Source organism: Rhinolophus sinicus, chromosome 16 (genome assembly GCF_057876585.1).
Source record: "Rhinolophus sinicus isolate RSI-liver-muscle chromosome 16, RSI-T2T, whole genome shotgun sequence".
Lineage (NCBI taxonomy): Eukaryota > Metazoa > Chordata > Mammalia > Chiroptera > Rhinolophidae > Rhinolophus > Rhinolophus sinicus.
Genome location: NC_142516.1, coordinates 151575129 through 151602467, shown reverse-complemented (window position 1 = coordinate 151602467; position 27339 = coordinate 151575129). Strand labels below are relative to the sequence as shown.

General features: G+C 38.2%; 1 protein-coding gene across 3 annotated transcripts in view; it reads right to left on the bottom strand.

Annotated features, from left to right (window-relative positions):
- Positions 1-27339, bottom strand: part of ABCC4 (ATP binding cassette subfamily C member 4 (PEL blood group)) — a 246122-nt gene that overhangs the window by 19353 nt on the left and 199430 nt on the right. For all 3 annotated transcript variants that reach the window (XM_019737179.3, XM_074329431.2, XM_074329430.2), the window contains 4 exons: positions 21219-21374; positions 10848-10937; positions 5077-5249; positions 4542-4647 (listed from right to left, as the gene is read on the bottom strand). In XM_019737179.3, the coding sequence (XP_019592738.3) occupies positions 4542-4647; positions 5077-5249; positions 10848-10937; positions 21219-21374 (525 nt within the window). The remainder of the gene's footprint in view (positions 1-4541; positions 4648-5076; positions 5250-10847; positions 10938-21218; positions 21375-27339) is intronic.

Genomic DNA, 27339 nt, shown 5'->3' with positions numbered 1-27339 from the left:
AGGTATAGAAAGAAAATACCTTAACATAATAAAGGCCATATATGACAAGCCCTCAGCTAATCTCATAATTAATGGTGAAAAACTGAAGCCCTTTGCTCTACGTTCAGGAACACGACAGGGCTGTCCCCTATCACCTCTGCTTTTCAACAGTGTTGGAAGTCCTCGCCAGAGCAATCAGGCAAGAGAAAGAAATAAAAGGCATCCAGATTGGGAATGAAGAAGTTAAATTATCACTCTTTGCAGATGACATGATGCTATATATAGAAAACCCTAAAGACTCCACCAAAAAGCTATTAGAAACAATCAACGAATAGAGTAAAGGTGCTGGCTACAAAATCAACGTACAAAAGTCCATTGCATTCCTATATACTAACAATGAAATCTCAGAAAAAGAAATACAAAAAACAATTCCCTTTGCAATTGCAGCAAAAAGAATAAAATACCTAGGAATAAACTTAACCAAGGATGTGAAAGACCTATATGCTGAAAACTACAAGACATTTTTAAAAGAAATTGAAGAAGACACAAAGAAATGGAAAGATATTCCGTGCTCATGGATTGGAAGAATCAACATAGTTAAAATGGCCACATTATCCAAAGCAATATACAGATTTGATGCAATCCCCATCAAAATCCCAATAGCATTTTTTAAAGAAATAGAACAAAAAATCATCAGATTTGTTTGGAACCACAAAAGACCCCAAATAGCCAAAGCAATCTTAAGAAAAAAGAATACTGGAGGTATCACACTCCCTGACTTTAGCTTGTACTACAGGGCAACAGACACATAGACCAATGGAATTGAATTGAGAACTCAGAAATAAAACCACATAAATATGGACAGATAATTTTTGACAAAGAAGCAAAAAACATACAATGGAGAAAAGACAGCCTCTTCAATAAATGGTGCTGGGGGAATTGGATAGCCACGTGCAAAAGAATGAAACTGGACTGCTATCTGTCACCATGTACCAAAATTAATTCAAAACTGATCAAAGATTTAAGAATAAGACCTGAAACAATAAACTGCATAGAAGAAAACATAGGTACTAAACTCATGGACCCTGGGTTCAAAGAGCATTTTATGAATTTGACTCCCAAGGTAAGGGAAGTAAAAGCTAAAATAAATGAATGGGACTATATCAAACTTAAAAGCTTCTGCACAGCAAAAGAAACCATCGACAAAATAATAAATAAATAAAAATTTAAAAAAAGAAAAAAAGAAACCATCGACAAAATAAAGAGGCAATCAACTGAATGAGAGAAGATTTTTGCAAACAGCGTGTCCGATAGGGGGCTAATATCCAAAATAAACAAGGAACTCATGCAACTCAAGAACAAAAAAACAAACAACCCGATTGAAAAATGGACAGAGGACATGAAGAAACATTTCTCCAAAGAGGACATACAAATGGCAAATAGACATATGAAAAAATGCTCAACATCACTAATCATCAGAGAAATGCAAATAAAAACCACAATGAGATATCACCTCACCCCACTTAGAATGGCTGTCATCAACAAGACAAATAGTAACAAGTGTTGGAGAGGCTGTGGAGAAAAAGGAACCCTCATACATTGTTGGTGGGAATGCAGACTGGTGCAGCCGCTATGGAAGGCAGTGTGGAGGTTCCTCAAAAAATTACAAATAGAATTATCGTATGACCCAGCAATCCCTCTCCTGGGTGTCTACCCAAAAAATCTGAAAACATTTATCCATAAAGACACGTGTGCTCCAATGTTCACTGTGGCTTTATTTATGGTGGCCAAGACATGGAAACAACTAAAATGTCCTTCGATAGATGAATGGATAAAGAAGTTGTGGTATATATACACAATGGAATACTATTCGGTGGTAAGAAAAGATGAAATAGGACCATTTGTGACAACATGGATGGATCTTGAGATTATAATGCTAAGCTATGAAATAAGTCAGACAGAAAAAGCAGAGAACCATATGATTTCACTGATACGTGGTATATAAACCAAAAACAACAAAAGAACAAGAGAAACAAATGAGAAACAAAAACTCATAGACACAGACAATAGTTTAGTGGTTACCAGAGGTTAAGGGGGAAGAGGGTCGTAGATGAGGGTAAAGGGGATCAAATATATGGTGATGGAAGGAGAACTGACTCTGGGTGGTGAACACACAATGGGATTTATAGATGATGTAATACAGAACTGTACACCTGAAATCAATGTAACTTTACTAACAATTGTCACCCCAATAAACTTTTATTTAAAAAAATGTGTATTTTTTTTGGCACCCTCTGTATAATAAAAGGAAGCTTCTACCACCAGTGTTGCAATACCAAAAACCAAACAGAAATCTATATGGTACATTTAGGAGCAAAGCTTTTATTTGAACGGACCCCCAACTAGGCTGGAGACGAAGCCATCTTTCTGTTGCGGCATCTAAAGCCAGCCAACGTGCTTGAAACAGGTAAACTTCTTAGCATCATTCATTTATCGTGGAAGTAGGATGGTCTGGTGGACAGTCTATGAAACACAACACTAGACATGAGAACAAAGTAACAGGTGAAAAGCAGAAATGAAGGGTTATCTTCCAATTCAAGAACACAACATGAAGGACTAAGAATGCTTGATGCCAAACTATGTTATGGAATCCAGTAAGAGTCACTGTCCTGTAATCTTGGAAAGTCACAAAGTCACTCACAAAAGTCTGCTGGAGTGGTCTGTCTCCTGCTGCAATGCGCTTGTCCAGATGACCAGAGGCACTGCTTGAAGCTTAAAGCATCATTTTGGGTGGAAATGCCCCACTCCTATGGTATGCCTCACCAGAGCTCATTTCTGTACATGTGCAGCTCTGGGGAGTGACAAGGCTAAAGGCACTACTTCAATGCTGACAGTCTAGCGTCTTCTCAATGACCCTATTGGTGATCCCTCTAACAATGCATGTGCGTTAGGGCTGGAGGTAATATTCCAGAAATCACCCAAGAAATCAAAAGTGACAGCTCCATTACCACTGGACTCAAGGAAGTTTGGATATTAGTGATCGTTTATTACTGATCGTTTAACCTGTTTTGTATGACCATAAAAAAATCACTGGTTAACTCCATTTGTGGCCTGTCATGTACCACACAGGCCTTCTTTATCTACCAGTATTTACTTCTTCATTACTAATCAGAGCATCACTGGATACTGTGCTGTCTAGTGACAACAGTTAGCATCCACAAGATGGATGAAAATCTGTCCATTGCCACAGGCTGGGGTTAGCCTGAAAAAAATTACATTCTTTGGGCTTATCTGCAGCCAAAGATTTTTCCTTTGAGGGATGATTTCCTTTTCATTTTATAAAACCACATTCTAAGATTTACTGAAACTGAGCAAGTAACAGAGGAAAAAGAAAAAGAGAGGAGGAATGAGAAGAGAGGGAGAAAAGGGAGGGAAGGAGAAGGGAAATAAAGGAAGGAAAAGACTGAATTGCTAAGGGAGAAAGAGCCAATCAAACCTGGACAGAGATACTAGACATATGCCGAGTCGTAACCAAAGTTTAGAATCTGCCATGTGTGCACTACTTGGATCTACTGTGTAAGAGACTTGCTGGCTGTTTATCTACCATCTCTCGGTCCCAGATCTACCTTTCTTCCTACACTCTCATCTGTGATGCTGGGACTGGGTCTCTACAAACCACATTTCAGAGGCTCTTTGGCCAGTTGGCTGTTACGTTCTTCCAGTAGGGGGCACCAGGGGCGACTGAAGGCAGGACACATCAAATGGTCTACCTGGTTTCTGTCAGCCATACCAACATCACCCCAGCAGTGGGACTTGGCTCCAGCCTCCATCTTCTGTTAGCACATTGAAAACCAGCATCATCCTGTTCCCTCCATCACATATGACCATTAGCTGGGCAGTGTCCCCCCCACCCGCCCTTTGGAGGTCTGAACACTGACTCTTTAGGAGCTTTCCTTAGAGTTCCTAGGCCTGGAGATATGTCCCAGGGCACGGTAACTGCTTCCTAAAATTATTACCCCAGTGTTTCGTTTCACTTTCCCAGCCCTCCAAGTCTATGTAACAAATTTCCTATATCAAATCCTTTCTGTTGAAATGCATAGTTTTTCTGACTAGGCCCTTTCTTCTCATAGACTCCCTCTGAAACGCATCTTGTGAATGTTCCAACAGCTGAGAAATTTTGCAACCTTACCCAACAACCTCCTGGCAGTCCAAATGGAAGAGTAAATTTTTGATTATGGGAATCCAAAATGCTAAGACAACTGTGACACAGAAAAAATGACTATGTTCTATCACCCTGTAATATGAAGCCTTAGATTGGATTTGGAATATTTTCATGGTTGACCATCTTAAAGCTATTAATATGAAAATATGGAATTACTGGATATATTATTTAATACCACATTCTGAATATGTAGTGAAGTATCTGAGTTATTGTAAGGAACGCAAAGAAATTTAACAGAATATTAACTTATTAGAGGTTTCTATCAAGCTTCCCAAGACAGCATAAGTTGAAAATAGAACATAAATGGAAACAACTGGAATTCCACAGGTGAAGTTCTTACCATAATCTTGTCGCTGTCGATAATGGTGTTCAACCTGTGTGCAATGGTTAGCACAGTGCACTGGGCAAATTTCTCACGGATTTTTTTTTGTATTAACTCATCAGTTCTGGAATCACAGAAGGTGAGTTTAGTTCAGTGAAGACAAACAAGACTTAAAAAGATCACATGTTATTTTTATAATGTTTTTAAAAATCAGTACTTTAAGCCTGGTCTTGTTCTTTAAAAACTAAGTATAAAGTCTATTTAGACATTTACTATTTTTCATAAAACAATGGAACATAGTCTTCCCTTTAAATTGCTTGAAACTATCAGGAGTTAAATTTAGGAATCTAGTTCTCTTAGGATGCCTAATAGTATCATAATTAACGCTGTACAACATGTTTTGGTTTCTTCCTGTTTGCCAGAATTAATGTTATCAACAGGTATCTTTGGAGCACAGAGAGCACTTAGAAAAAATTTTCAGCTTCACTAAATGTTTCTTATTTTACCACATTTAAAACTTGGATTCAGGATTACATGGAACTCAGCTCTGTACCTTGGATCCACATTTGCTGTTGCTTCATCAATTATCAATATCCGATTTTTCTTGAGAATAGCCCTGGCAAGGCATACCAGCTGTCTCTGTCCAACACTGAAGTTTGATCCGGATTCTGCTAATTCAGTATCCATTTTACCGGGAAGATCTTCGATGGCTTCTTTAAGTTGTACCTATGTATGTAGAAAGAAGATTTTTTTTTTTTTCCCCCTAAACAAACTACTGCAGTAGACAAGCTTCCTATACGTTAGAGCTTTGAAATCCTTGGAACCTCTGTATTTTCCGTGGATGGTCACACACCAGGGAGAGTTACTTCTAGTTAGTGTTCACGGAGAAGGATGGTCGAGTTAATTCAGGGTAGAAATATTGACTTAAGAGCAGAAACTTAATGGGAATCAAGACTCCTCTTGGTTGCCATCAGTAGGCACAGTCTATTCATGTCGTGCCAATTTCATTATGACATATACAGTATGTTAACTAAAATTATTCTCAAGGTAAAATATTTAAAAAAAGTAAAATGTTCCTTCTTAATTTTAAGTTGAAAGTTACCTACAGGAATTTATAGAGACAAAAAGCAGGACAGTGGTTGTCTAGCGACTGGAAGGTTAACTGAGAATGGACATGAAAATTTTGGGGGAGACAAATGTTCTAAAGTTGGACTGTGGTGATTTATCAACATCACTGAATCACTTACAAGGGGGGAACTTTCTGGTATGTAAATTATACCTCAATAAAGTTGGTGAAAAGAAATCATCTCAGTGTGCCCCCTTTGATGGCACATATATCTACTAGGAACCCCCCCGAGGGATTAGTTAAGTAAGTCTCTCAAAAAATGAAGCCATATCTCCCAATGAAGTCTAAACAGAAAAGTTAAAAGGAGCTTTATGGTTGAATCAAGTTTCCCAAAAATATATTTTGCAAAGTAGTTAATACACTAAAAGGAAACTTTTTTTTTTTTTCTTTTTAATGATTGCAGGAAGTATGGCTCTCTAAAAATAAACTTATCAGTACCTTGCCCTTTTGGAAGGTTTTAAAGTAAAAAAAAAGTACAAATTCATACATTGGCAAACTACATTTCATATATTAGTAAATTTGGAGTCGATTTTAGTGATGGTTCTTTCCCAAATTTAATCCCATATTGCTTGACCAGTCAAGTGTATTTACTTCAATCTCATAAATATTTTTTAGTGAATAAAAACTCATGAAAAACAGGGCACAACATAACATTTTATTTCCCCCAGACTGTGGTGATAGACGGTGCTTATAGTAACCTCTGTTCAAAAAATTATAATCATTGTACATTAAAAAACAAAAACTCTTAATCACCAAAGATAATCTGAAACTATACAGGATGGTAGAGCTTAGTTCAATGACTATTGTGGGGAGATTTTATGGAGCAAGAACCAAACTGAGGCTATACTTGAGAGTTAAAGAAGAAAAAGTAAATACATTTCAAATTAAGAAATGAACAGATTGATGAGTGAGTGATGACCGATAAGCACGGACACAGAATTACGATGTTAAATAACAAAACACCAAAGGTAAGTAGGCAATATTTTCATGGTATCCTAAACGCTGAAGCACTTCTTATGAATGTGATCTCGAGTTGTGTTCGTGATGGAAGTCAAATCCTAACAAACTAAAATTCTGAGTCAGGATTAAATACGGTATTGGTACTTAGCATTAGCATGAAAGGTATACAACATCTAAAGTGTAAGATCTAAATTGTGGTGCAAGTCCTTGTACTGAAAATTCTAAAATGGAGTATGTCAACTTAGTCAACGCCCCCTCCAGGACAAGGAAGAGGACTTACTAAGTATTCTTTTTATGGCACATATTCATAGCTCTATGCCCCAGGTGATGGGACTGATCAAAAGTATGATAGTGGCAAGGTCTTGATCAGCTTTTCCTGCGGAGCTGACTTTTGTAACACTTCTGTACGCAAACTGGTCTATCTGAAGACTGACAGCCAGGCTTTGAAAAAATGATCTCACATCTGCCTAACTCAGATGATATATCTCATCAGTAATTTGGTTTTGACCCTCGTTCAGGTTGTCCATATCTGCCTGATGAGAAGGGTTGTGAGATGAAGAACAATGAACATGTGTTCTGGAAAACACTGTTTTCTGAGACTCTGTCTTCATTTAAAAATCAGGGATGGTTGAGAATGAAACAAATGTGAAGGCCCCCTGTAGTGTTATTCTACATTCATGTTATAATTAAGTGTTGGAGCTGAGAAAAAGAGACTGGAGGCAATATAACATAGTAAGTAGGAATAACAACTGGAGAATTTGAAAACATTAGATAGCAGCATAATATTACTAGTAAATTTCTTGAGTGAGATAACTGTATAATGTAGGAGAATGTCCTTGTTTCTGTAAGGTACATATTTACATATATAAGGGTGAATAGCAAATTTAATAAAAATTTCTGCAACTTACTTTCAAACAGTTCAGCACAATACAGATTGTAGAAGAGAGGAAGCAAATGTGGCAAAATATTAACAATTAATGGATCTAGGTAAAGGGCATATGTGTGTTCAGTCAGACTGTTTGACTTTCCTGTGATCTGAAAATTTTTAAATAAAAAATTGGGACCTTGAAGCTAGATTGCCTGGGCATGAGTCCCATCTGGCTCTGCCAAGTGGGCAAGTTCCTGAACTTTCTCTATCTTAGCTGCCTAACCTGTAAATAAGACTATAATATTATAATAATAAAGATGCCTCCCTCCCAAAATTGTTGGAGTATGAGTCAGTATGTGTAGAGTTTCCAACCGTGTTTGATATAAAGCAAGAGATCCATAGATATTGTCTATTATTGATAATGCTGTCAGCTAGTCTGTCTCTCTCCATGTTCTGCTGTATTTTTATTCTTTGAATTTATCAGTTCTGAGACTATATACATATAGATATGATAGTCTTGCATCTTTGACCTTTTACTGATAAATTGATTTATGTTTAGCCATTAGTTATGTAATATTTATAGAGCTGCCATTGCTTTTTAGGTTCCCCAATCAGCACTGATTTCTAATGAACTTCCTTTAGTTTATAGCTGGCTATTTCTGAGTACATTAGAAAAAAGCATTTTCAGCATATTTTTAAAAATACCAAGAAGAGGCGAGCAACATTCATAGATCTGTCTCCCTTCTGAAAGCCCATCTCTGGGAGAAGGAGGCAGCAGAACTAAGAGGAATTTTTTTTTTTTTTTTTTAAGATTTTATTGGGGAAGGGGAACAGGACTTTATTGGGGAACACTGTGTATGTACTTCCGGGACTTTTTTCCAAGTCAAATTGCTGTCCTTTCAATTTTAGTTGTGGAGGCTGCTGTCCAGCTTCAAGTTGTCCTCTCAGTCTTAGTTGTGGAGGGCGCAGCTCAGTTCCAGGTCCAGTTGCCGTTGTTAGTTGCAGGGGGCGCAGCCCACCATCCCTTGCGGGAGTCGAACCGGCAACCTTGTGGTTGAGAGGATGCACTCCAACCAACTGAGCTATCCGGGAGCTCAGCAGCAGCTCAGCTCAAGGTGCCATGTTCAATCTTAGTTGCAGGGGGCGGAGCCCACCATCCCTTGCGGGACTCAAGGAATCGAACTGGGAACCTTGTGGTTGAGAGCCCACTGGGCCATGTGGGAATCGAACCGGCAGCCTTCGGAGTTAGGAGCATGGAGCTCTAACCGCCTGAGCCACCGTGCAGGCCCGGAATTTTTTTTTTTTTAAAGTATCTTTTCCTTTAATTTGAACTTCATGAAAGGAAAAATGCAGTGCTCTCTTACTGAATGTTAAGCCAACCTATGAGTCTGGGCTCCCATTTCCATTTTGGCATCATTTATAAACCAGCTGACTAGGGATTTTAGTCCACCTAAAATTTTACCTCATTGCTTTCTATGTTTTTCAGTGAAATATTTGGTAAATTTTCTAAAAATTAGGATACCAAATCTTTCATTGAAAAACAAAACATACAAAAGGCATAAATAAATAATTCATGGAGAAACACAATGATGGGATGACTTCCCACGCGAAGAAGTATCACTGAGGCAACAAGGTCAATTCCAGAAGCAACACATGGAAACCACTGACTTCACTTGTGAAATAAATTCAAGTTTATTTCTATTCACAGGAAGTTCCAAATGTAGTTTAAATAAAGGTAGATCTTAATATCATCTACCAATTTCACCATCTCATCATTTTTAGAATTCTGGGAGGCTTCTAAATTTTAATTTTGGCTACTACAGATGAATTAAGTACAAGTTACAGAGAAGTTCTAAGATAGTTTTTGACAGGATGCGTCTCCCAATTAACATTTCTTCACTGTCCATGGAGCAATATGTTTCTAGAGTAATTTTACTATCTGAATCTGAAAAGAGCAATCTCAAGCTCTGAAACAAATAGAAAAATAATTTACCAGTAATTCCTGTTTTTCAAAGGTCTGTCACAATTTCACCATTAAATGGGCCCTGAAAGTTCAAGAGCAGTGGACCATCCTATCTTTCTTCATATTTAATGGTTAACTGTTCTCCCACCTCTTCTAGAATTTCACTGTAGAAAGACCTCCCACCTTAAATGAAATTAGCGGTCCACTGCTTTTCAAGTAAGAGAAGATGAAGTAGTCAGCCTGATTTAGGAAAATAAAATCCCCACAGTTGCTGGAAAGCAGGTGGGTGTGGGAAGACTCAGTACTGACATGCCTTCAGAAACCAGAATTACTGGCAGGAAATTGTTGGGCCTCCAAATCTGCTTGTTCACAGTCAGAGCTCATTTATAAATTCAAGATTTCAGAGCTATCTCTGGAAGGGTGACGTGATATGACAAACGCAGATTCAAAACAACAACAATGTGAGCAATTGATCATTGAAATTGTGCCTTATTTTTTCTTTTTAAAGAAATGAGCCACACCTCTCTGAAATGAAGAGAATGTTAATCAACATTCAGTACAGGTTTATAAGTGCTCACTTTTTAAAAGCGAAAGATTGAGCTAAGTCCTGTGAGGGATGAGAAGTCTGTCAGTGATTTAGAAGTCTAGATATGGTTTGTGCCATTCCAGTAGCTTAGAATCAATTTGCAGAACTAGGGCAAACAGACAAAATAATGAGTATTAAAATATACAAACCAATAGCGCCTTAACAGCCAAAATCCTTCTCATACCAAGGGAGAAAAAATTCAAAGACGGGGTCCAAAGGAAAACACAACACAAATAATAGAAAATACTCTAGAAATTAATGTACAAAAATGAAGCAAAAGTTCCAGGGTTCTTTTACCTGCATTCTCTCTGCAGCATTAAAACATGTTTACCAATAAATATTATCACATTTTAACTGTATAATTTACCTTCATAAACAATTTCTTATAAAACTTCAGAGTATTTTATTAGTATGACCTCATTCATCTTTTAGTTAATAATGAAAAGAACTATTAATGTCCCCTAAAGACCAGAAGAGTAAAATGAATGCTGTAGGGTAATTAATTAGCCACTAGGTCACTAGTAGAATTTGAACCCATAATTATAACTTCTAGTTTAGTGCTCTGCTAAGGGCAAATAAGATAATGTATCTAATTGCTTTGGGTTCTAGGAAAAAAGTTAAAATGAGAACATCAGGCACTACATTTTTGGTTTTCAACATCATCAATATACACATTTTAAGTATAGCCGTGTCATCAATGTTCTCCTAAGGGGTGAATAAAGTCAGTTAAACCAAAAAGCTCCCTCTTAATTACTCGCAATGCTATAAATGTACATACACACCTACGGATGCTAAAAAGTTCATTACATTTTATAAATTACCTCTTTTAAGGCATTCCACAGTTCCTCATCCGTATGCTCATTAAAAGGATCCAGGTTTTTCCTCATTGTTCCAGCGAATAAAACAGGTTCCTAAATACCCCAAAATAGTGAATGTTATTACTGTAGCATCTTTTCCTTTTATTCCAAAGCTAACTTTCAGAACAAAATTAAATTAAAAAAATAAAAATCGCTATAATCATGATTTATAAAGTTGCAAATGCCTGTTTACAAAATAACCTATTAATTTCCATTATACAGAGTGAAGTGCAATATCTATTCTGCACCACTGAACATTAACAAAAGAAGCTGTTGAAGTGTGTCATCTTAAGAAGAAACTGAAGAAGAAAAAGGGTTGGTTTTTTAAAATGCTTTCCTAATAGTGATATATCTGCTTAAACAGAAAAAACGAGGATATAATTATTTGAGGAAGTTTACATCAAGAGAGTTACATAATTTTCAATCCTGGTGTGACACTGGGAAAAATACTATGAGCATGGTTAGTTGAAGTTTGGGCCACAAAGCAAAATTGTTAAATATTTCCACACTGCACTAAAGAATACATTAGGCTATCACCTCCATTGGTAAAACAGTCTGCCAGGACTGGGAATCTCTCCACACGTTTGAAAGGGACAACCTGTATGTCTTTGTCCAAAAAGAATATAAACTAATGGGGCCAGTGGCACCTCTATTCATGAAGAGATTCCCTCTGATTTGCATCATCTAATCCCCATATTATCTTGTCTGTGCATCAGGATTACAGGACTGACAGAACCTTGTTATTAACTGCAAGGGCTGCATAACCTGAAATCCTTTTGTGACATGTGTCATAATAAAATTATTTTCATTTAAATAGCTCTTCCTATTCATCTGCTTTGGGAGGGGCCGCAACTAAATTCCTCTTGAAATATATGCCTCCTTTTGGGTTTCAAGAGAGAATCTTGTACCTAAGCTTAAGTAGGCCGTTTACGTTTCCTTCTGGAAGGCTCTAGTAACCCAGGCCTCAAGAATATGCGCAGCAGAAAAGAACCCAATTGATTACTTTCAATAAAGGTGGTAGAACAATGAAAAGCATAGCTATGGGAGCAAGACGAAATTCGACTTTTCTAGTAGTGCTGGACTCGAGGGAATCACCAGCCTCAAATTTCGCCTGGCCTTAGGGCTAGACTGTTCTTCTTCACTTCTCAAAAGCCTCAGAAGAAAAATTGAGAAGGTAGACTTTTCTCTTCTCTAGTCATGAAGAAGAAAGACACTCAATACCTTCGTGCCCTAGTGTCTCAGTTTGAAGACTGGTGAGGGAGAAATGGCTGCAGAAGACAGATGATGTGCCAGCAAAAAATACGTATCGCTAAGCAAAAGTTAAGTTAAAGGTATTAAAAAGTGCACTTTATTTGCACAAAGTTGATTAAGTGGCCAATATGCCCCCAAAAGCATTGAAAATCACTGGTCCTGTATGATGTTTAAAAATGATTACTGAATTGAACTGAAAAATCCCGAGACCCAAATTTAAGGTCTCCCTTAAATCTACTGAATTTAGGATCAAAGACTAAACCATCTAGGCCACAGTGAGTTCTTTGTCAGGGGAATAACCATCATTCTACTTCAGATTTAAAGGAACAAAACAAAACACAAAAACTTCTCTTGCTCTGTAATTATCAACTCTTAAGATTCCAACAACCTAGGCGATATCTCTTCTTTTAGTTGTTTCCCTGAGGTTTACAGAAATATGTGGTCAGGTGAGGGGAGGCTGCTGCCCATTATTCCTCAGTCTTCTCTAACTCTACTCCCGCTTTCCCCACAAGGCTCTTGACTACAGGCAGTATTCTACTCTGGGGCCCAAACTGAGAGATTCTTTGAGGACTGGTGTTTGAAGAGATAAAGGGGCTGAAAGAGGACAGGTTAAGAAATAAGTTTTCAGCCCGGTGACGGATGGTCTCTTCACTTATATGAAAGACATGGACTGTTTCTTTGTCCCTCTCGGCTTTTATGACCCCAACATCTTTTCCTTCGGGTTCCTCTCACAGAGCCAATTCATATTTGGTAAGAGGTCTAGAGTTTGATAAAGTCCCTGGTTTTCAAAGGACACGTCAGAAAGACATTACTTAAGCTAACTACCAAAAAAAATTGCTTTGTTTTCAAAAGACGAATGGTTCTTCTTTCCCTAAGTGATGACAGGGCTCCCAGTACTAGAGAGAGCATTTGGGAATGGTGGTTTTGGTGGTTTAAGAGAACCGGTACAGGGACAGCCATTTAAAATTCAGTCATCTATTTCATAATCAGGGCCTCTCGTCACTTTCCTCACCTTGTCCTCTGTAGGAAACTCCCTGAAGTGGATGACTCTCCCCAGAGAGGGAAACTAAAGTGGGCTTCTTTGCAGATAGAGGAGTTGCTCACTCTGAGCCCGGCCAATGCCAGCACTTGCTTTATGCTGAGCTTAAAACAGAGACCTTAGATGCTCGGTAGGCCTTAAGGAGGTTCTGCTAATTATCACCAAATCACTGCTGATTATCATCAAGAGAAAAAAATTAAGTTTAATTCTTTTCCATTGCACAAGGGTCCCTACTAAAATCTCTACTGCAGATCTGAAAGGATATATTAGGCAAGTACTCATGTTTATTTAGTAGTATGAGATGGAGGAAAATAGTTTAGTAAGTAAGAATACTTTTCTTTGTTAAGACATGCCGAATATATATTTCAAAATGAGTAAAATGTCAATTAAAAAAACTTGTTGAATGAAAAAAGTAATTTACTAAAACATGAACTGATTGAAGCTATACTTTCTTCAAAACTAGCAGTCAATTTGTTAACAATGCCTATTTTAATATGCCAATGTGTTTTATGCCTGGTATTCATTTTGGTTTCTCCTCATTCTACTTTCATCCACTTGCCAAATAATAAATTATTATATTATCTTCAAAAGGTAGTAAAAGTGCTCACACTAGACACACACTGCAAGAGCAGATAAGGGTCAAATTAATTATCGTTTCTGATAGATATTATTATTTAAAGTACCCACTTCCAAACAATGAAGTTAATAATCTAATCTTATAAATAAATGTTATAAAAATGGTTGTAGGCAGAATATTTCAGTGTAGACAATTACTGTAGGGCACACAACCTGCATGTAAATATACAGTAAATTTATTAGCCTGAGTGCTATGTTTTTTCTGAAGGCACACAATTAAACCTCATTTAATAAGAGCTGGCACGGTCCAGTTAGGGAAACAAATGCTCTTGTTCAATGTCATATTTTAAATGGAGCAGTAGTATCAAATCTGCTTTTCATCATGGTTTAATGTGTGTAGTTCTTTGCTATCCTTTGAGCCATACTCAGTAATAATTTTTTCCTTTGTTACTAACATAACACAAGTTCATATTAGGCGTGTGACCCAAAAATGGCCACTCTGAATCAAAGCATTTAGTGCAGTAAATTGATAATCCCTCAACACAACTGCAAGACTGAACACTACAGTCTTACTAGACCTTTTGTATAGACCACTGGAAGACAAACCTTTCATTATCCTAAAAAGAAACCCTACCTGCTAACCTTCAGATACTTAAAACGACCCGGGATCAAGACAAAAACTGTACAAGTGGTTACAAACTAAGTAGATAAAGCACAAACACTTTACTTTTTACCCTAATCATTTCGGTCCTAAACCAGGAAACTCCCCTCTATGAAAATATATTGTCAGGAGTAGCTACTGCCACTGTTTCTTTGAGTCGTAAGAGCTGCATTTTCATTTCTAATCTGAAGACCTTTATGGCAGCTCATCTCCCTGTTTCAAGAATGAGAGAATCACCTGAAGTGGCTTGAAATCTTGGTTTCCTTTTTTTTTTAAATCCTGTAGCCTCTGAATGAACCGATCATCATCCATATTCAGAAGAAAAGAACATTGTTCACCAACAAAGGAAAAAGAATTTAAGTCGTGTAAAGTCCTCTTTCGATACAAAAAGGTCAGGAGCTCCGGGGAGCAGTTCCACAGGCTTTAATGAAGACCTTCAGTGTCAGAAACAAAGGCCCGACTGCATTAGGCTGGAATCCAGTTGTATTTCTTTACTAGTAACAGCATACCCACCTCTTCTCTCTTTGAGTTTTGTTCTCAAGAAGAAAAAAATAGGGAAAGAAAATCAGGTAATAAAGAAGTCTTAAAGAGACAGCTCTGGTTAACCTTTCTCAACCTTCTGAAGACAACCCCAAGGAATGGAAATACCAAAAAAGGAGAGTGGAGTGTTTAAAAAAATACCTAACTTTTGCTTTGATTTTAAAAGTCTATTAAATATTTTAGAAAATGAATCTGTTTAATCATATAAAGATGATAGCTGTTGGTCTGTGCCAACCCTTGGGGTGCAATAATAAATATTGCATTTCCATGGAATCCCTCTTCAATTGAAAACATTTTCTTTGTGCCAATAGAATAGGGGCTCTAGGTGTAGAGAATCCATCCAAAGAAGTTTTGAAATCCATCTTTCTAGATCCTTTCAGATAAGCAAGCTATTCCCTGAATTATAATCTCACCTTGGTGTTCTGTTTGGGGAATACATTTAACTATTTCCAGTCATGAGCACAAAAGACACATACATTTCAGATACCTGTTCTGTTTAAAAAAAATTTATTTAGGAAGTGCTGTTATTTTTTGCTTATTCCTGACATTTGGAACTCAAATTGAGGTGTACATTTTTAAGAATACAGTATTTGTTTTGGAAAGTTCCCTCCAGGACTGGCCCGATTATATATGTCACCACTCCCTTGCCTCTGTTCCTATGCAGGTCTCTGCTGCTATCACATCTCCCCCAGATCCGACCTGCTTATAGTAGGGTCAAGAGTATCGGGGATGAGACCGGAACAGACCGCCATGGAAGCTCACTGCTGCACCCAGGACCACAGGAAGCAGGGAGCCAGGGGAGATGACGCGAGCCGGGTTCAACAAATTTGAGAACTGAAGGACACAGCACTGGGTTCCCCCTTTGCAGAGTCTGCTCTAAACTTCTGAGGGCCCCTAAGTCAGGGTGTGGAGACACAAGCAACACTGCTGCCTAATTCATGTTGAGGGAGGAGAGAGCAGCATAGACAAGTAACCAAGTAAGCAGGCCAACAGACTTTCTCCACCTCTGTAGCCAGCAAGACTGCAAAGAGAAGGGCTCTTAGCTCTGGCAAGGTAACACATTGAGTATCTGACTAGCCAATGACACGTAAGTGAATAAACCCATTTCTAAAATGATTTTTCTTTTAGTGCTGAATGTGACTTGAGTTTTCTGGCAAAAGTAACAAACAGTTCAGTTTTTCAAAACCAACAAACTGGGCAAATGAAGGACACAGCAATAGGAGAGATATCTTTCAACTTTGTTCTATATTCAGTTTTGTTATGGTTTTAGGGAATTCTTGAGTAGAGTGCTAGAAAAAAAAATGGGTAAAATATCCAGTGAGAACATCATTCAGTTTAACAAGCATTTATTTGGGAAAAAATAGATATAGATGATACACCGCATTTTGCCGAGTATAATGCATACGTTTTTGCCCAAATTTATGAGGGAAAAATAAGGATGCACATTATATGTGGATAGTACTAATTCTGTATCTATATAAATGATTTTAATTCTTTTATTTATGCTTATGAGTTAAAAGTGTAACTCTAGAAATCAATGACGATATCTGTATGCAAAATAATACCCTGGAATACGATAATTGGTTTTGTTGAACTTACACGGACTTGCAACAACGAAGAGTTCTTGGCCTTCTATAATTCGTAAATATCGTAAATGTATTACCGGTACATAAAATTTCTTGTACCTTGTATCTGTTTCTGTGTTTTGTAATTATTGGTGACATCAAATTTCTTGTACCATAATGTGTTAATAAATGCTATAATTCCTTTATAATACAATAAAACAAGTACCTAAACGTAATCAAATAAAAATTTGAATCAAAAGATTAAAACGAAAGATATTTTTCACTGAAACTTTAGGCCAAAAACGTGAGTGTGCAGCATGCACATTGTATATGGCAAAATATGGTGGTCATGGAATCAGACAGTCTTAAGTTCTCATTCTACTGCTTATTAGCTGTTTGACTCAGGGTAAGTTATTAATCTCCCCAAGCCTCAGTTTCCTTACTGGAAAATGGGGTTAACCTTGCAAGGGCAGCTGTGAGAATCCAGAACGTAAATGAAGCTACTGGTGAGGTAGAAACACGGACCTGGAGCCCCGCCAAACGGGCACAGTGAGGGGAGGGGCAGCGTTTGTCAAACTGCAGGTCTAACCAATGTATCATGAAATCAATTTTGTGTCTCATAATCATCATTCTGTCTTTTATATGAACTAGAATAGAATGGATATAATAGAAAAAGAGTACAGAGCACAGTAAGTGTGTTCTGTCAAACTTCTGTTTTGTGTGTGCCTGCATGCACGTGCACGAAATGATACAAAGCAGTTCTTCTGTGGATCACAGTCACGCACGTTCAAGGCCCTGTCAGAGTGGTTGGCCGCTCAGGCTCTGGAGTTGGGAATCTCCCTGCAATAAATTTGAATCCTGGCCCTGTCACTTACTTAGTTAAGTGGGTTAAGCTCACTGTGCCTGTTTTTAAATCTGCCAGATAAGGAGAGAGGCTAAAATGTGTTAAGGATTCCACAGATGTTAGGAATTATTATTAATACTTGTGTAACTTGTTAGGGATGGCAATAAGCACCAGAGCAATGGAAATGAGACACACAGCCTGTCCTCAAGGAGAGGTAGAAAATAGGTGGGAACCTGGGGAGGGCTGAGAAAAAAATGTCAGTGGTCTTCACAGGGGACTGCAGTGTATTAGTGGTGTACAGGTCGGGGATCAGCAAAGAATCCTGGTGGGAGGGAACCAGAAAACAAAAGAAAAGAACAAGTGCCACTCTTTCCTGTTGGGACCAACGGTGGATAGATTTCTCTGCTATGCTTATGCTTTTCCCCAGAACTCCTATTGCACTCATTTTCTTTTTTGCTTCACTCTTTACATTTATATAAACAATTTGGTCTATGGTATCAGGAATCAATGTAAAGAGAATCACCATGGACTACATAAGTAGAAATTAAAGAGCAAAGTCCTTCTAGAATGCGTTACTATTTTTACTTAAGTAGAAATAATACCAGAAAAGCCAGTGTCCCACTCCTTAATAATCATAGTTACTCTTTAGTGGGCATTCATTCATTCCTAAGAACCAGGCATGGGGCCACAAACATTTTCTCACCCAGTTCAATCTTCACAATAATTCCGCGAGGCAGTTAATTACTAGACCTGGTTTGAGGACCAAGAAACTGAAGCTTGGAGGCTGACTTCATCAGGTTGCACACTCACATGAGGCAGAGCCCGGTCGTGTTGACACTCGGTCTACGCTCTTAAAGATTCTGAGTGATTTCCTGGGACCCTTTCCACATTGCACGGTCTCTCCTGACTCTTGTTCTTTAATCAACAAATATTGTGCCTTGGAGACAAAGGCATATAAAGTGAAAAAATAAAGGTTCTGTGTTTACAATGGTTGGTGATCATTATCTACATGGATACAAAGCTCAGCACTGTTTTGTAAGCACGCTCTCTGGAGTATGTATACAGAGCATGCTCAAAACTAGGGTGGAAACTGATGGAACAGAACCAAAACCTGGTGATGTCAAGGTATATTTAGTCTTCGCTCAGATGTGCTTCCAAAACATTACTGGCAGAGCCAAGAATCATCTAACGTTATTTCTATATTTATACAGTTCTTTTATGTACACAAGCATACAACCATTTCTTATTAAGGAGCATTAGAAGTAATGCAGGACACGTTTCTAGATCCTTTCATCCAAGGATATGAAAGTACTTAACAGACACCCACTATTTTTGCTAAGTAAATCTCTTTAGCCCATTTCAGAGATGGGTACAACCAAAATGTAAACTTTTGGAATTTAAACTCATATTTCATACGGTGATTACTACATCATGAATCTAATAACTAGGGGGAATCTTTTGGTACAAGGATTATATGTGCTGAAAATTTCTTTCCATGTTTTCCTGAAAGGAATATCTTTAAAACAAGTTTTTTGTTTTTTTTTTAAATTCTGGTAAAATACATGTAAAATGTACTACCTTAAGCATTTCTGAGTATACAATTCAGAGAGATTAAATACATTCAACATTGTTGGACAGCCATCACCACCATCCAGTCACAGAGCTCCTTTCATCAACAAAACTGAAACTGTACTCATTAAACAATTCCCCATTCTCTACCTCCTCAAAGCCCCTGGCAACCATCATTCCACTTCCTGTCTCTATGAATTTGACTCCCATATAGATACCTCATATAAGTGGACTCATACAGTATTATCCTTTGGTCACTGGCTTATCTCACTTATCATAATGTCCTCAAGGCTCTCCATATTGTAGCATTATGTCCAAATTTCCTTCCCTTTTAACGCTGAATTATATTCCACTGTATGGACAGCCCACATTTTGTGTATCCATTCGTCCATCAATGAACATGTGGGTTGCTTCTATTATGAACAATGCATGGGTGTATAGATATCTCTTTAAGACCCTGCTTTCAATTCTTTGGGGTTCCTACCTAGAAGTAAAATTGCTGGATCGTATAAGTCTATGTTTAATTTTCTGAGGAACATCCATCCTGTTTTTCACAGTGGCTGTACCATTTTATATTCCCACTAGTGATGCACAAGGGTTCCAATTGCTCTACATATTGCCAACGCTTGTTATTATTATTATTTTTAATATACCAGCTATCCCAATGGGCGTGAGGTGGCATATCATTGTGGTTCTGAAAGGGATACCTTGATTTCAAAATTACTAGTGAAGTGATTCCAATTATTTTAGAGATAAGTGGTAGGTAGCAATCGCTGTACTAAACCCTAAGATACAGGGCTACATTCTCCTTCTCTTTGGGTAACGTGTTCTATATGCTTCCCCACAAACAGGCATTTAAGAGTTCTTTATATCCACATGCCAGGAAGCACATTTGCCTGGCTCTTTTTGTCTCATCTCGTCTCTGTGTTTCTCTTCTCAAGAGGATATGTGTGTTTTTCCTCAGCTTCCTTTGATGTCCAGATGATTGTAGAGTGTAAAACCAAATAAACCAAACCAAAAAAACTAAATTAAAAAAAAACTTTCAGCACGTCTACAGCTGAATATGTGTGTCAAAGCAGCGGGCAGGATAAAAGATGGGAGGCCCCAGGCCAGTGGGCCCGTGGCTACATACTATAGTCACTTCTCAATAAATATTTTCTGAATTTATGTTGAGTGAATCACAAGGGATGACAGGAGCTCTTACTGTGCATACGAGTATACCCCAATCTCTAGAACACTCTCTGAAAGTCATATTTCTACTAAGAAGCAGAATACAAGAAAACAGACTCAGGGCCCAGGAAGAGATCATCAGCCCAAACCTCCACCATCACAGCAACCATGTGTTAGGGTCTGCATGAAGCACTCCACCTGTACTCACACAGGTAGTCCTCACAACAGCTCCAGGAGTTGGTACTGCTAGCTGCTCTGCACTGCAAAGAAAACTGAGGTGCAGAGAGATGGAATTCCTTGTCTGATATTCTTCCTCACTGTTCTGGACTGCCTCCCTAGTTTATATCATTTACTAATGACTGAGATCTAAAAGTCGCCCCAAAGCATCTGCTAAGGTATACAAGTGGACACTCTGGTCAACGTTACTCAAGCAATAGTTCGCCATAATCAGAAGTGTCTGGACGCTGATGGTAACCACTTTGAGCACCTCTTGTAATTGCAGAAGTCAAACGTGACTTGTATTCATCCTTTGTTATCAGTATATATTATTACAATTTCAATAGTTTTTTTCCTTTCTTAAAATGTGTATACGTTTTTTTGGCACCCTCTGTCTATACTTCAATTCTCAAAGCCCCACAGTTTTATAAAAAAAGACTTCCCCGGAGATAACCACCTTTGAAAGACAGCTTTATTTCCTACAGCAAAATTCCATCAAGACATTTAAAATCCATGTTTTCCTATTGAAACCTCTTGAGTGCTAAACACACCATTTATCATTTTATTCTCAGAATTATGTGGTTATCAGTAGATAAAACTGGGTACTTGGGGAAGTTTGAGTCCAGAAATCTATCTGGGTAAGTTATTGAATCTTTCTATCTTTCCCTCTCTCTCTCCTCCCTCCCCCACCCCACTCCCCACCAAATGAATAAACAAACAAACAAAACCTGGTATCTGATTAAAATATCTACTGCAAATCCCTGTTGTTAAAAATATGCCCTACTAAGGGGGATTGGTAATCAACCCTTTAATTCAGTTTTTTTTAAAAGCAATAAAATTAAAAGCAATTAAACTTAGGTGCCCTTGTAAAAAAGAATATGTGAGAATGCTCTCACTTGCATACCTGAGGTATGATTGACATTTTCTTCCTTAAATCGTGAAGTCCAATTTCAGTTGTCAAGATCTTATCAATCCAAATTTTACCTTCGGGTTCTGATAATCTAAAAAGGGCTGAGATGAGGGAACTTTTTCCAGCTCCTGTTCTTCCCACAATGCCAACCTGTAAAGAGATCCAGGGGAGATTAGGAAAAAAACAATATGCAACAATCCTAGGAGAAACCTTGATTGTTGAAGATGAATTAAGGAAGTTCTATATTGAACGTAGTCTGAGTTTTGCAACATTGACACTGTTGACATTTTGAGCCAAACAACTCTTTGTTATGTATGTCTGAGGTCCGTCCTATGCCTTGTACCCATGTTCACCAGTATCCCAGCGTTCTACCCAGCAGACACCTTAGCACCCCCAAAATTGTGGTCACCAAAAATGTCAGACATTGACAAATGTACCTTCAGGTGGCAAACTGCCCCTGGTTGAAATTCACTGGTCTAAAGAAGAGTTAAAAATAGAGACGCAATCTACCGGCAGTGAAAAGCCAGCCATCTTCTGTTGATGAGACGTCAGCTTTTAAATTAGCATTAGCTTTATTCCTGTGTCTAGGTATTTTGAACATTGAGAATTTCTTGGATAATTGTATAGTGATGTCAACAAGTCAATAGTGGTATACATAAACAAGTATTCATGTTCCCAGAGTTCTATCTTTTAAGAGGAATTACTATTTGGTAGAGAAACCAAATCACTTCTGTATATTAAATATCTGGTTCTGTTCTGTCTTGAAAGGAAACATCTTAAAAACTCTAAATGCAGGTCTCAGCATCTTAAAAGACAGTAGTGAGTAGCCAAAATATACATAATGAGATCAACAAAAACAACAACACAGGTAATATTTGCTATTTATATGGGCCTTTCATCTGAGCAGTTCAAAAGGCATTTTACAAACCAATTAATAGTTATAAATTGCCCCTTGGGAAAGATATGTGTCAAGTATCAGTCTAGTTATTAAAACCAAAGCTGAGAGAAATTAAGTGCACTGACAATAAGATCAAAGAATCAATATAATCAGGTGAAATGCTGGTCAAGAATGAGACTGTATTGTAAAAACTGGTTTTTAGCTGTGTGTATTTAAATCTCTATGCAGAAACTGGTTTTTTTTTTCCCCCCCAACCAATGAGCTTCCCGACTGAAAATTCCCTGATGGGAGCTTCCCAAGAGATGATATCTTTATTTAGGAATCTGGAATCAATGAGGGGCATAAGACATGCTTTCAATCCTTTGTAAATTAATTCAGTAGATTTAAAAAACTCACGGCTTTAAACACAGACCAACTAAACCTTTCTGAGCATTGCTTGTATGGTGGGAACTTGACATATTTTCTCATTTGAATACCTCCAAAGTTTTAAAGCTTCATCTGTAAAATCCACAATGGCATTTCAAAAAGAATTCATCTGTCTTATATGCAAATGAGGCAGCAAGTAATGAGGGACATGCAGGAGGGCAAATATCCTCTGTTCACAAGCATGCTCCATTGTCCCATCAGACTTAACAAAACACAAGTTCAAAGATAAAATTAATAAGAACTTCAAGATTCTGTCAGCAGGGCTTTTAAACTAAACACAGACCCTTCTTAGCAGGACTCTGTCAATGGCACTTTTTGCACACCAAGACGCCAGCCCTGCCTTTAATTCTTAAGTGGTAGTGTCAGGATTTGACCCAAGACCTTGATTCTAGAGTCTAAGCTCTGAACCACTTTAACTACACAATCCCTCTTGACTATATTGCTTTTCCTACTGTATTCATTTAGCTTTTCATCTTCACCACTACGTCCATGTCAAAATTACTGGTAATAATCACATGACGAGCTGAGTGGAATCTGTAGGCTACTTGGCATTCCTTTTCTCAGACCTCGCAAGCTCCCTTCCTGGCTCCACGGAAGCTATTGTAAACCATTTTCAAACCTCTTTCCTAGATTTGGGTCTCCTCATTCCCACTAAATCACCATTTTTCTATATTGATACATCATTTTCTTAATGCTGTATTTTGTCCAAATGACACATCAGAATTTACTCAGCTATTTACCTATTGCTGTAAATTTATTTTTAACGTTCCTACCACTACAACACTGCAGTGATTAGCATGCATTCCTTACTCTTATGAACTGACCTTGCCTCTAATTTTACAGAATAGAACATATCAAGTATGAAATCTTTCTTCCCCAAATTTATATATATCCTCATCTAAGTTCTGTCCCTGGTGGTTTCCCAGGGAAACACACTTTGAGAAGGAGCTTCATTCAGCAAGTTCTGTAGGGAGCACTCTTAGGAACAACATCTGTGTGGGGAGGGAAGCTATCTTTTTCTCTCAAAAAAAGAATTTATCTTTATAGAGATTAAATGTGAGAAAAATGGTTTTAGCTAATTTTATTATCTTTGTAGCCATTTTGTACTTTATGGTAAATCCTCATTTGTATTTTACAGGTGGGTCATTTTCTATATATAGGTGGGTCCTAGTACATAGATGCATGGCTCAGGTGTGTTTCGATGTATTTCTGGGTGTTCTCATATGTAAATCAACACACAGCAAGACACAGGCAAGAGCCATGTCTCTGAGAATGTGTGGATATTCCCTTGCTATCAGCGCTATTGAAACTGATCCATCTGGCAAACTGGAGCATTTGTAGACTTTGGGTAAATGGCTAGTATATGGCAGGAAGGACTGAGAGCTGCTCACGACCACAAGACTGTGAGCTCCAAAGTCAAGTGAGGATAATAAGAAAAAGCCAACCCAGAGAAAACCTGGCTCTATTTCTCTCTGCTGTTCAGTCAGCAAAACTATAGTCTGAGTTTTTCACAGTTTGCCGATGGTTTTTACTAGCTGCCCATGGAGAATATCATCAATATCAGTAAGTTTACATTCATAACACCAAAGAGACACTTTGAGATACTTTCATTTTAGCTACTCTGCAACTGCCCCTTTATGTTTTCCCAACAAGGCCAAGGTTGGCCTCTGACAACCACACCAACGTGTTAGACATTTGCACCTGAATCTCTCTTCAGACGTCAAATTCAACATAACCATTATCCAATGCCCCACTCACAACAGCTGCTTTTTCTGATTCTCCCACTTTAATCTCATAACTTCTTTGCCAGGCTCACGGGCTCAAAGCATTCACTTTATCAAGCCTTTTCCAACTCTAGCATGGCACTGAAGAGTCTACTTTTGCAATGTTTCACGACCCAATCCCCTCATTTTAATGCCCATAGTCATCGCGCCTGTGCAAGGATGCATTACCTTTTAAAAAACAACACATACCCTTTTCTTAATCATAATCAGGACACGCAAATTTGAAAAGTAAATAAATACTAGCAGTAACTCCAGCACTCTGATAAAATCAGTCTTGAAATGTGGATGTATTTTCTTTCTGGCGTGCGCGCACTAGCGCGTGTGTGTTTTCTTAAACGTACTAGCTCATATATTTAAACAAAATGGGATTAATATGAATATAGTTATAATCTGATTTCATTTACTATTTCATAAAAACATTTATTTTAATGGCTATGTAATATTACAATATGTGATCACTTATTTAACAAACCCCCTATTTGTAGATATTTTGCTATTATAAATAACTCTGCTAAATATCCTTGAAGTCTCTGAAAACAACCTTAATTATTTCCTTAAGATAAATTCTTAGATGTGGAATTGCTGAGAAACAGGTACAAACATTTTCAAAGGAGGCTGTTAAGTACTGCCAAACTACCCTCCAGAAATATGCCATCAATTTCTACTCCCACCCATTTCCTTGCACATTCACAAACCTGGGTGTTATAACTTTGTTTTAATCGCCATCGGTTTGATTCCAAAAAGTGGAATCACTTTCCCCATGACGTGCTGCTAGGAGTATGCACTAGCTAGTGGCTTCCTGGCTCTCGCATCTTCCCACTCACTTCTCAGATCAAACTCCCGAAGGACAGCTCTATGCCTGCTCGTGCCCTGGGAAGTCTTTTCTACAAAACTGCCCCAACTCACATCTCTCTCCATTCTTAATCTCCACGAATCCACTTGCTTGGGATGACTAGCTAGTGGTGAGGATCAAGCATGAAAATGTGTGTTATAAACCTGGCAGTTCATTTCCCTGTGGGCTCTGCAGGTACCCAATTCTTCATTCATTGAATCAAGGCATAGTGCAGTTGCTTATTTTGATCCCAGCACCTGGAATGCCTCTCACGTGCATTTCTACCTGCTGAAATCCTATCACAAAGTCTGTCTCGAATGCCTAATTGTTCAGAAATGCTCTACCTGTCCCCTCATATGGACTTCTCCCACCCCAACAGATGTTAAAACATTTTTCTAAACTTCCGTAAAAATTGTGACCTCCTTCTTTCTTATATAGTAGCCATTTTTATACTACCTCGTTGCTTCTACTGGACTGTATGTGTTGACAACAGGATCTGTATTAGATTCACCTTTGTATTATGTGTATTACCTGTGGTGTCCTGCACAAAAGAGGCATTTCATAGAGAGTTGAGGCGTCTATCGCAGCCTGGAGAAGTTTATGGAAAATCTATTACATATTGTTTAGGTATACAGTAAGCTGGAAAGACAGACGTGGCAGATGGATTCTATAACCATAAATACAATTGTAAATAGCCAACTCCTCATGTTCATGGGGCAGACAATAATTTATGCAGTGTAAGAGGTTATGATCATTTTACAGCCCATGATCACGATAGCTATCTTTTTCTAAACATTTACTCTGTCCAGGTCTCAATGCTAGGTACTTTTCATGTTTTATCTTGTTAAAGTTGTACAATAACCCTAGAGGTTACATCTTATTACTTCCATTTTGCAAGATAGGAGAGCAAGGCTTAGTAAGATTAATTAGCCTGCCCGAAATAATAGAGCCCAGAAGTAGCAGGATGAGACTCAAACCCAGGTCTATCTGTTTCTTATCCATTCTGCTCATGGCCTCCTTATCACTTGGATGATGTGACACCTTATTATGTCCTTCTGTCTAGCTAGAGAAAGTGAGGAGAGGTGTAGCTATAGTTAAAGAACTGGTCTACCATATGAATCTTATTGCCAGGTAGTTAAAGCATAATATGGATATGGGTGAGTATAATGTGGTGGGTGGGACTAGACAGCAGACATCTCTGAGCAAAGAGGGTACCCAAGGTCAGGTGGGCTAGCTATTAACAGGAATAAATAGCACTCACAGCTGGGGCTAGGAGAGAAACCTGCAGCCACTTGGGGCACACAGTACCTGGGAAACAGGCCAGACAGACATAGTACCCAGCTTGGGGCAGTGAGACTAATTTTTGATGCCATCAGGTGAGAAAAGGCCTCAAGTACATTGCTATGCTTGGTTGTCTCTGCCTCCTGGTCCAGGCGGGGCCCAGCCCAGCAGATGGTGAAATACCTCTAGTTCCTGCAAGAGACTGGTATGGGGAAGGCTGAACAACAAGATGCCCGTAATAAAGATAGACTATATTGAAAAGAAAGTTGGGATCACACACAATTAGATTAAAATATAAATTCACGATTTGAAGAACATAAAAGTAAATAAATCTGTAGGGTGATAAATGGCAAAGAACTTTCTAGAGCATCATGCTCAGTCGTAGGGGTTGGGTTAATTCATGAGCTCAATTTCAAATTATCAAAGGACATTTCTTGGAAATCATGGGTTATCAGTCATGAAAAACTGCCTACGGGAGAGATAACTTTACCAGAGGGTATTGTTCCAGTGTGATTCTGAGTCAAGAGGTCTGGGGGCTTGAGATCCTGTACTCTAAGAAGCTCCCAGGTGACAGAGGTGCTGCTGGCCCTGGCACCAGTTTGAGCAGTAGAGAATTAGAAAGCCGGCAAGGGAAGCAAAACAATCTGGTAGTGAGGGGAGGGATTTCTAAGAAAGTATTATGTAAAAAAGGAGAAAATGTGGGAAACTAATATTTTTGCACATTATAGCAAGGTCTAGTACACATCTATAAAAATGTATTATCCAAGTAATAGCTCTGAGCAAGAAAAAAATAATGATAAACCAAAATCAATCTACCTCTAAAGCTGGAACATGCTTTAAAATGGCCCAGTACTCTTCTAAAATGATTAAATCAACCACAAAATCATCTAAATG